General features: G+C 36.8%; 1 protein-coding gene across 1 annotated transcript in view; it reads right to left on the bottom strand.

Moving 5' to 3' along the window:
* SCYL2 (SCY1-like 2 (S. cerevisiae)) overlaps window positions 1–7,235 on the bottom strand; it is a 31,691-nt gene extending 24,456 nt beyond the window's left edge. The window contains exon 1 of the mRNA XM_010286382.1: window positions 7,059–7,235. Within this exon, the coding sequence (XP_010284684.1) occupies window positions 7,059–7,235 (177 nt within the window). The remainder of the gene's footprint in view (window positions 1–7,058) is intronic.
* Between the last annotated feature and the right edge of the window lie 4,654 nt (window positions 7,236–11,889).

Genomic DNA, 11,889 nt, shown 5'->3' with positions numbered 1-11,889 from the left:
TCTGCATTCTGCTCCAAACCAGTAAAACCTATATTAAACTACACATTCATAAAAAATAAATTATAGTCACAGTAATTAATTACTCACATGATAAAACATTAAGAATTTGTTAATGCTTAAACATGTGTAAAGAGAAGTCCCAGAAATGCAGTAGGTGTTAAAAACAGAGAAAAGAGTTCTTCCAACCAACCTCTGTAAATGGACTGGGAGAAAATTAAGGAATTTATATGAAACATTGAAATTACAAAGATGGATGTGAAATAAAAAATTAGATTATATCATCATCTTGGAAGCCATTAAAGAGAAATAAATCAATTTAAGAAAAAAGGAATTTAAAACTTTATCATGAAACAAAGACTTTCTTACACTCCTACAACAGCATTATGGATAATAATAGAGGCTAGAAGCCATAGAAAATAATATGAAAATATAGTTTTCAGTCCCAAGAGGAAGTCTATGCTCTTGTACTGCACATATTAATCTCACAGGAACAGTTACATCATTGACTTTTTAGAAAAAGACTTCTAGAAATAGGCTATATAAAAAGAAGAAATTCAGTCCAATACACAAAAAATTGGTTTATATTTTTTAGCTGGTACCTGTTTCATTAAGCCATTAGCAGGTGAACATTTATAACTAAATCAACTAAGTATACTTTTCCTGCTTCTATCCATACCAGCTCCCTGCTCCATCTCTTAAGTGTGACAGATCAAACATTAACATTGACAGAAGGCAGGGAGGGAGGAACCAATGACAGGAGATGTAACACACACATTATACCCACTATTTAAAAAATACACATTTTCCAGTACAAAGTGTGAATGTATTGAGCAGTACGTGACCAATAACAAAATTTCAAATTAATACAGCACTTCTGAAAGCAATTCTGTTTAATGACAAGTCAAAAGAGTCAGAAAGTGAATATTTAAATTGGATAGTATAGAACATCAGCTATGGTTTGAATACTTTATGATAGCTATAAATAAGTTCTGTTGGTGCTTGCTGGAATCCTGCAGGGTTTGTCTGAAGTTTGACAGAACTTTTACATATCCAAAATTAGCTCACATGTAAGTATGTATATGAAATTGTAGTATTCTAGGTATGAAAATGATTGCTATCACACTAATTTTGTAGACTTAAGTTATTGTGGAGTGTCAAGAATCAAAATAATTTGAGCTGTGTGACAACGTGCTTTCAATACCTTCATTTTCATATAACACGTGATATAAGAAGAAAGCACACAGCTATATGTCTGCTCATGGACACTAAAATGTTAAATGTGTTCTGACATTAATAATTCAAAATATGGCATTCTGAAATTCAATTCCATAATCAATGTTGATTTTTATATGCAGAATGCCATATCAACAACACAGTATCTTAAGCCTTATAAGTCACCAGGTATTATTGTACAGAAGCATGAAGAGATAGCTGAGTCATGGGCCACAGAACACACTCTCACTGCACAAAAATTACTGAAACCATACACTGTGTCTGCAAACATTTAAAAGTGTTCATGGTTTTATGCTGCATGAACCAAATAACCCCGTCAAATGTTGACTATGAACACATTATTTCTGTTTTGCCTTTTCTGTTTTACAAGAACTGACATGCAACCCCAAAAAGGAGGGCTACTGACTGTAGCCGATAGGGAATCCATCTCCTGTAATTACTGTCGTGGAGACTTACTAAGATGAAAGGCTGCGAAGACTTACATAGTTACTCCTTCTTTCCACAGAAAGCTCTAGGGGAGCTTCCAAGTTGTTTTTTTCATTTCATAGGTTTGAAAAAAGACTAGCTTCCTCCTGCAGATGACTGCTTGTTATTTAATTATGCAGTCATAATTCCAACTTTGTGATATAAAAATAATTTGACATAAAAAGACTAAAACATATTTTAAAAAAATCACAAATTTTCATTCATTATGTGATAGGAAGTATACACACCTTGTTCAACATGCTCTTGTCTCAACACAGTATACTGGTAATGTTACTACCTGGGTTAAGAAATATGGATAAGCGTGTAGGGGACTAGACTGGCCACTCAAGAGATCTAAGTTTATATCTCCGTTCTGTACACAAACAGGAGATAGTCTGAACCTTTTGTCTCATCTCCCACATATTTAACCCAAGTGCTTTACTTCAAAGTGGTGTTACGTAAAGCTCAGTGATGACATTGAGACAGCTGTATGTTATCATGTGTACCATGTAAATATTTGCCAGGATGAAGACCTTCAAGAAAATACCTGTTGTAACTGCCAAGAATTCAGAATTTTTAACATAAATCACTGAAAAGATCATTGTTTAAGTTCTACAATGCCTTTGCCAAGGAATTAAATGTCACTTGTGCAAACAGGAGTAAGCATTGTCCACAAGATGCAAGACACAAGACATGGTTTAACTAGGCTATAATCATATTAAGTCTTCTAGAACACTTTTAGACGCTGAACAGAAAAGGGTAAATAAGTGCTCTTTGATTGTGCTTATGTATTTCAGGGGAATCCTGTTGACCATTGTTACAAAGACCTGGTATTCACTAATACACCCCTTTATAAAGGTTTTTTATCCTTGTAGTTTTCATCACTAAATGCCCCAACTTCCTTTCCCAGCTTTTTTGGGCAGTCTTCCTTTGTACTGGGTCTGGCTGAGATGGAGTTAACTTTCTTCATAACATCCAATATGGTGCCATGTTTTAGATTTGTGGCTAAAACAGTGTTGCTAACACACCAATGTTTTGGCTATTGCTGAACAGCCCTTGCACAGGATCAAGGCTTTCTCTTTTTCCCACTATTCCTCCACAGTGAGTAAGGCTGTGGGTAGGCAGGAGACTGGGACTGGGCATGGATGGGACAGCCGACCCGAACTGGCCAAAGGGCTATTCCGTATCACGTAACGTCGTACTCAGTGACAAAAACCAGGGTAGAGGAAGAAGATGTGGGTTTTGGCTTCCAAGGTGGCTGTTGTTTGGAGACTAGCTTGAGCATGGGTCTGCCTGTGGGATGTGGTGAGCAATTTCCTTTGCCTTGCCTTTTTTTCCCTCCCTCTTCCTTCACCCATTAAACTGTCCAAATCTTGATTTATGAGTTTTCTTGCTTTTCTTCTTCCTATTTTCTGCCCCCATACTGCTTGGCGGGGAGGAAGTGACTGAGTAGCTGTGCGGGTGCTTGGTTGCTGGTCGGGGTCAGCCCACCACATTCTCCAAGTCCATATGCAATCCTGCATTCCTTATGAAACACACACTAGTTTGAAACACACAGTGATAGTTTAAAACGTGTCCTTATTTACCCATGTAAACACCTTATAAACCAAAGAGAATGCGAAAATCCTGCATTGCATTTAGCACTGCAACTGCTAAAAAACCAAAAAACGAAAGGTGGGAAGGGAGAAAGAGAAAAAAATAATTCTCCCTAACCAGAAAAGGGCAACCAGGCAACCAAGGCATGTCACGCTTTCTCTCCTGCCCCTAAGAGGAAGGCAAGAATTAAAAAACACACTGGGTCTGTGTGTCAAAAAAGATGCAAACAAAACTAGGAAGTATTTCTAAATTAAATACTCCAAAAGCTGTGGAAGTGTAATGATAACGGAATAGCAGTACCTCTTCCTATTCATCTCACTGCATGCTAAGAAACCATGTTAACAATACCTGTAAAACATTCAAGCACTATACTGATGAATGCTACAGAAACTCAAATCCTTCTACTTTCAATGACATTTTGAATAACGTGGAGTAATAATGCCAGAGACTAAGCACAGAACAAGGAAGGAAAAAAACCCTCCAAATATTTAATAGGTACAGTTCACCATTTATCCTGTGAACTGAATGATGTAGTGCTCTCGTGGAAAAGAATTAAATATGATCGTGTTACAGAGTAAGTCATGAACATAAAAGCAAAGGAAACTTTAAGGTAGCAGTCAGAGTGCTTGACTTTAGAAACTTTATGTTTGTTTTCTCTTTCATTTTTGTTTTCCATTTTACCCATATGCACTCACACATTTTTTTAATGAATAATCAAATGTAACTCAATATGCAAACACACAATGTTTTACCAAAGCCTCCCACTGTGCAAAGCAAAATAGTCTCTGAACTAAAATACTGGAAAGCATTCCAGTATTACTCTGGTCTTTTGCCAGAAAAAGATTTCCCTCCAGCTTTTGGGGGGGTTATTTTTAGAAGCTTGCCAATGTTTTTTTACAACCTTACTTTCCCATCAGTTTGTTTCAGTCACAAGGTATACAAATATTTCAGTTTTAAAATTAGTTAGCCTTTAAAGTTTGAACAGTAGGAAGCTTTCATTTCAAAGCTACTGTATGCACAGCCAAAACAACAGAAAACTGACTCACCTGCCATTAGTATATTTAGTACTACCACAATAGAAGTTAAACACAACTACAGTAGTCTTGAAGTGCAAACCATTATCTCCTTAATTCTGCTAGTTTTTATGACTGAGCTGCCAGTAAGAACATTAAGTGACCTTACGCTATCTATTTCTTTATGATTGCACTTTCTAAGCAGAAAAAAGGACAAGTGCCATAATATGCCAGGAAAAATGTAAGTGCATAAAGACAAGGTTAACAAATCCAATTTGAGCAGAAACACATACTGTAAAATTAGCAACAAGTTACTTCATGTATACACGTATAACCAGAAAGACTCATAAATCTTTCAAACAAACAGCAGCAAATCAGCTATCAAAGAGCACCAGATAAACACACGCACACAGGTAAGTAATTTCCTCACATTCTGTTGTTATTCAGTTGCCTACAAAGTAAGCAAGAAAAGACAAGACACATTAAAAAAAAAAAATATGTAAACATTCAGAAATCCAGGAAAACCAGTGAGGCAGGAACCAGGCGGAACTCTGAAAAGAGGAATAAAATCATACATATCTACTGTCACCGCAGATGGAATATTTGTAACTATCCACTGACTTAAAATAGGAACCAAATTAATCCATATTTGAAATCTTAACTTCAGCTAACCAACTTCTCTAAGACTGCTGATTTCCATTTGTCCTGAGAACAAAGATTTCTGATCAGCTCTACTGCTGTAATGCTAGCACTCCAAGCTATTTTATCTGGCTACAATGACTTAAATTATTACTTGTGGTGTTGTAAAGTGACAACAACATGGCCAATTAAGCCCTTACATCCTGCTTGTCTGATTAAAATATACACTTACTGTAAAAAAGCTAAGCATTTGTAGCTTCAAATTAGATACAGATACTTGCAATACAGAAAATATGTGCATCACTTCACAAAAGTGACTGGTACCACTTGGAAAATGACAGCCAGCCACTTCAATATTGCCCTGCCAACTTTCAAAAGGTACATGCAAAAGAAATAGAAAATAATGTTAAAGAACAGATACATTGTAATACAACACAACATAAACAGTATTGCTGCATAGTTTTATTTTGCAATGGCAAACTGAATGTTGACATGATGTTACCTAGCTGGTAATATTAATAATGAATGGTAATTGCATGTCAAATCACCAGCCATCTGAAATTCCCTGCAGTACAACTGCTGCTCCATTTTAAAATGACTAATGACGGCATACAAATGTACAGATGTTAGTCAGGATTTACAGAGATACTGCAGGATCACATGTGGTACCTGACCTAAAACTCTGCAAAATCAGTGGTCAGGACACCCATTCAAAGCTTGAAAAACATGACTGACAGGAACCTGGTTACATACACTCTGTCAATCAGGCAGTGAAAGGCGGCATTACAAGGCACTGAGATTGTATAAAACCTATCAAAACTACCATACTTTCGATGTTATCACTTCTTTGTAGAGTTGAGTAAGACCAAAAAAAACCTCAACTGGTACATTGGGCAAATTCAGTAAATATAAGCTGTATAGAGTTCTGCAACAGCTAGATAGATGCTATGGCAAAAGTACCTGTCACAATCAGATCACACATTCTCCACAGATTACTTAGTCTGCATAGTATATTTCTTCCCTATTTGCTACAGTTTATTTTCCTACCATCTAACAGATTATATCTAAGTTTTCCAAAGTTATTCCTTTGTGTCCATTTCTTTTTGGTACATCTGTAGCAAAATGATTCATTGTTTAAGTGACTTCACATCACTTCAGCATCAAGTATAACTGAAGGCCGTAACTTACTAAAACTTCTATTTACTTGTTGAAAATGTTATTTCCTTTCCAAGTTTGAAAGAAGACTTTTCACATTGCTCCAGTAAAACAAAATCATTTTCTATAATAACAGCTCTTAAACTCTGTTTCTGGCAAACCTTCTTCCAAAGTCACAATCCCACTTTCACTTACACATGTGACTTCAAGTGAGTCAAAAGTTTATATACTAGTGCTCTAAACCCTAATACTTTAAGGAAATTAAACGGGAACAATACTGATCTGAAAGCAGCACAGGGAAAGCACAACTCAGTTCCTTCGCAACCTTCTCCTCTAAACCACGCCTTCCTGCTACTGTATCTCATGACTTAACATTTCTAACACCTCAATTTGTGTATGGTAGCTGAGCAAAAAACTACAGTCTCTTTTGCTGAGAACGAATGACGGCGTACTTCACAATTATTTTAAACTGTAAAAAGACAGTACTGCTGCCAAAAAAAGCTACAAGGTAAAACAAACTGGGGAACTGATCCATGTTAAAAGAAACTTCTTCCTTTTTGTCAGATCACTTTCAGCTCAGATTAATTCTTGATCTTGGTCTTGAATTGTATGCAATGAATGCAGAACCACTTCTTTCTCCAGCAGTGAGGGCTTAGAGCAATTATAACCTATGTAGCCAAGAACATTATACTTAAATAATGTTGAGTTCTTCATTTCATTTTACTGATAGTACTACCCTTAGCATTAGTCTGCCCAGGTGGATTTCCTTTTTAAATGCCACTTACCAACTCATAGACTCATAGAATGGTTTGGAAGGAAAGGACCTTTGGAGGTCATCTAGTCCAAGCCCCTGCCATAAGCAGGGACATCTCCAACTACATCAGGTTGCTCAGAGCCCCATCCAACCCAGTCTGTTATCTAATGCTTATAAACTTAGGTCTTTACTTGACAACCCACCTGTTTTGTTGATTTTTTAGTTCCATTAAATATCTTCCAAGCGAGACCATTACCACCACTGGCAATATGCCGGCCAACATCAAATTCCCTGGTAACAGGATTTCCCATGACTGCACTGGTGACATCAGCCGTTACCTTTGTAACGGTACTCTTCAATTTATTCAGCATGGACTCCATTGTCTCAACTGTGCACCAATATATCCTACAAAGACAAGAAAAAAAAAGCTTCACAGTCCTCTCACAATTTCTGTTAACATAAGACACATGTTGAAAACTGTAACATCTAACCAAGGATCCAATAGGATACAGGAGTAACCCTCAAAAAGAATACTGAAATATAACTTCCAGGGCTTTGCAGTTATACATATGCACACTGCACACACACACCTGCGTGCGTGCCTGGGGTTTATATTGCTTCTACCCCTCCTCAAAAACTTCTGAATCTCTTGATCATTCTTCATTCATAACAGCAATTAAGGACTGAGAAATTCAACCATTTCTTGAAAACAGGTAATTGAATAAAGCAGAGACTCTATAACCTGCTCCCATTAAGGGAAAGGTTCACACCTTGTATATCAATATCAATCAACAAAGAGAACCAAATCTGAAGGAAAGCTGGCTCCTTTAACTCCAGCGCTCATGGAACTACACATTTTCTGAAGGGAAGGATTGCTTGAGATCCCCAATCAGCAAAAGAATAGATGTGTATTATACAGATGGCAAGTAAAAAACGTGTTCTTTCCTACACTGTGCTTGTCAAAATACATGCTCAAAATTCAGTATTTTCCCATCAGATTGCTGACATTACTATTTGTATGATCTAAGTATTAATGAGCTTAAGTATTAATCAGTTGCTACAGGGGAAGGAAACAAGAAATCATATTTCTCTGCTGCATTTTTACAAAATCGTACAAGAAAGTTTTTCACATCACTTTGCAAATTTAAGAGCTAAAAGATTGTGGTTTTTAGCTTACAATTTAGCTTGTCTTCCCCTGAAGTGTGTACTTCCAGAATTTCCTAAGTTGTCATAATTAGTTCAAAAAAAATCTGGCTTGCCTATTCTGGCAGACAGAAGTTCTGAAGCCTATGTCCCATGTATACGATTGTCTCTCTGACAATGGATACACAAGAAAGAATGAAGACAGGAAACAGAGGGAAAAAAAGAGACATTCATCTTCCTTATCGGTTTGAGCAAAGATGAAGAGAGAATGCAAGAAGAACTTACTTCCTGGGATCAGTATTAAGTGGTATACTCAAAAGCAACATTTAAGGATATTTCTTCATTCTCTCTTTCAAATAAGGTGTGAAGAGTACTATTTCTTCAACCTTTAGTAAAATAAAACTAAGAGCGTATCAGCAAATGTACTGAAATCTGTAGAAATACTATTTTCAATTACAGCATTATTTGTCATATACTCGTTGGCATATAATTTGTGTAAAACCACTTCTTTGAAAAAGAGAGAATGTAATTCCTATTCAAATGGAAGAGACAAGATTTTGCTCTGATAAGGATGTTGTTTGCCAAGTCATAGTAACAAGGACAAAAGAAGCAAAAGGCACTAACAAATAACTCGGTGAGCACTGGGACTAATCAGCCCCAGTTCCTTCTGATTGCATGTCAGGTGCTTACTTCTATGAATTAAAGCTCTTCCCCCACTGTATTTTATATATATATAAATCAATGTTCTGGTCTACACAGATTATGTGGTGTCTAGTAATACATGCATTTATGCCACAGCTTCTTCTACATTCAAGACACAAACGGAGTTTGTTTCCTCTTCACAGCTCCTTAAGTCTCACAAAATCTGTAGCAACTTACTTTTGACACCTGTATACCTCAGTTAAACTTGACTGAAATCAACCACACTGAAGTTATTTGGACATGCACACCTTCTCCCCCTGCTACAATAGATGTGATTCCATTAGAAATCAGGACAAACAATCTCACTAGTATTAAATTGGAAAGATAGACTTGTTTTCTAAAACAGGTAATAAACATACTAAACAAAGCTTCTTAAACAGTTGCATGAGTTACTGAACAATTCACTCCAGTGTAGACGTGTGTTAACAGTATTAACCTAGTCCTAAGCAAACTCTAATACAGTGCTGGAAGCAACACAGCTATGCTGCTCTATCTTGACTTATTGTTGCAGTTATATCCCACCTTCAGTACCCTTCCATAGCAAAATGTAGAAATACAGTAATGCTGTGGCTCCATAGATATTTCTCCAATTTCCATGTCAGCTGAGTGACACTCCTCTGTGCCACTAAATGAAGAACTAGACTTGGAGTTTTAAGAAATTATACTATAAAAAAGAAAGGTACCCAGCTTCACAGATCTTAAATCTTGCAAATACTCAACTTTAAAATCAGAAATAGTAGTTATGGCTTCAACGGGACTACTCAGGAGCAGAACCAGATATGAGTGCAAGCACGTTCAGCGTGGAGTTGGTCTTAATTATGGGGACTCCGAGTTTTAGATATGAGAAGCTGAGTCTAAATGCAATGAGATAATCCTAAGAATAATTATGTACCTGCTTGGTATATATTAGGTGTTTTGTTGAGAACATAGTTGGAAATACATTTCAGAAACATAGAATTCCTTTATTAAGTAATTTTGTTATACTATGTGACATTTTATTACAATATATTAATTTTTCTTTATGAGTTGTGCTATGGAGAAATGCATGCAACTCCTAACTGTGCAGCCCAAGACCAAACAGCTATTAGACACTGGCTAATATCCCTGTATAAAGGAACTTTTCATTAACCTGATAAGTAGGCAGAAACAAGGATCACGGAGTATTCTAAATAGGAGCTATAGGTATTTCCAGCATTTTATTCTGCAGCTGTTCCATGGGGCAAACTCTATATGCTAGAAGACTATAAAATAATCCTAATGAATTTAAGATAACCACAAATCTAACTTATTTGTTTTTAAATCATTTGTTTTTTTTCATTGTCTCATTCACTCCCAGCTATCAAACCTTCTCTAGTATCAGTGCAACACAATCTTGTGTTAGAACACTCAAAACTACAGAGATGCTTTGCAAAACTAGTTGCGGAGAAAATGCATGTGCATGCATGTTCAAATTTCTTTATATAAAACTGAACAGGAGCTTCTCTACACAGGTGGTGGAAAAATGGTGTAATACTGATTAAATGAGACGAGCCCTCTGCTATGAGTGACAGACTAACTGCAGTGAGAGGCCTGGAAAAGCCACTAGGTGAGAACGTTAACAGCATTCCAGTGTCTGAAGGGTTAGAATTTAAAAATCAACCCTGGTAGGCCCTGTCCAACCTGTTCTAGCTTGACAGTATGCAAACTACTGTTTAATTTAGCTACTGAGTAGGGAGTACTGAGAAAGTTATTTCTCAATAAGCAGCTTGGGTTTCAAATTTATGTCCATCTAACACTGTAAATTTGTAGAAATCCTCATGTCAATGTTTGGACTGTAATCTAAAATAGTGTATTTTGCTTTATAAAAACAATTGTTATACCAATTTCAGTAAAAACTCAATATATGTCAACAGGAACAATGTACCTAGAAAATGCATGCCAAAAAAAAAAAATCTATTTTGGGTAATACCTATAATACCACAAATCATGATGATTTAACCATATCTGAAATAGACAATTTTAGTTCTCAACTGTAGGAAAACTGATTTGTTCTGTTCTTTTAAGACTGAACTATTATTTATAGAAAAATTAACAACCATGGGACAATAAAGTCAGTCACCCACAATGAAACTTTCATTTCAAGTTAAAAGGTAATAAATGAGGAAAGTACAAGATCTTATGAGTAACAGTGTTCAGATAAGCAACACAGAACATGCAATAAATGTTTAAGAACTTTGATTTATTCCTGTTTTAATTTCATGGGTAATATTAAGGCTACTAATAGTAAGTCCATGAAGCTTGGAACTAATCCTAAAAAGAAATCCAGTTGGTCAATGTCCTGTTTTCATGAATTCCCCTCACAATCGGTAATAGTCTTTATGCTGATGTACATCAGCAACAATACGTCAGCACAATGACAACATAATCACTCAGCAAGGTAGTAAGCGACAGCCAACACAGCAATATGAGGCAAAACATTCAAAATGTTGAAATAAAGATACATCCAAAATACAGATTCCTCACCATTCTTTAATTCTCACTCATGTAAAACAACTGCATGACTTAAAACTATTAGTTTATCCTTGAACTAATTTATAGCCACATCTGATGTACAGATACGGGTGCACACTGTACAGCTGTGCATCATACACTCTATCAGTATTTTGACGTGTAACAAGCTGGGATTACCCTTTGTGAACCAAGGCAGCAGGCAGGTGCATGGGGACTTCATGTCACACAACCCAAACTTCCAACCTACCCGTCTGACCTAAACAATGCTGAATTCATAGAAGAAATAGGTGCTAGAAGAACTGAGCCTCACCAAAAAAAAAAAAAATAAATAAATAAATTCAGGCACAATCAAGCTTCTGCATTTGTTATAAAAACAACGGGAGGATCAAATGCAATGATGCACTGTGTACGGTGTAGCTGCCCTCATCGCAAGTCACCTTCACGAGGGTTTTTTCAGCATTTTGGTACTGAGCTGTAACTGAAACCCTAACAAAAACCCAGGGAACGAGGTCCATGCACGAGGATCTGTCTGTTGCCTGTTTCATCCAGGCAAAACCTAATCTATATGATGCACAAACCCCTGGCTTGTGGCCTGCGGGCCAGCCCTCCCGGGCAAAGTATTTGCTCCTATTTACAGCGTGACCGGACTCGCACCGCTCCGCGGAGAAACCCCCGCCAGCGGCGCGCAGGGGATCCCCT

The sequence above is a fragment of the Phaethon lepturus genome, unplaced genomic scaffold, assembly GCF_000687285.1.
Source record: "Phaethon lepturus isolate BGI_N335 unplaced genomic scaffold, ASM68728v1 scaffold14664, whole genome shotgun sequence".
NCBI lineage: Eukaryota > Metazoa > Chordata > Aves > Phaethontiformes > Phaethontidae > Phaethon > Phaethon lepturus.
This window is presented reverse-complemented; position numbering and strand designations above follow the sequence as displayed.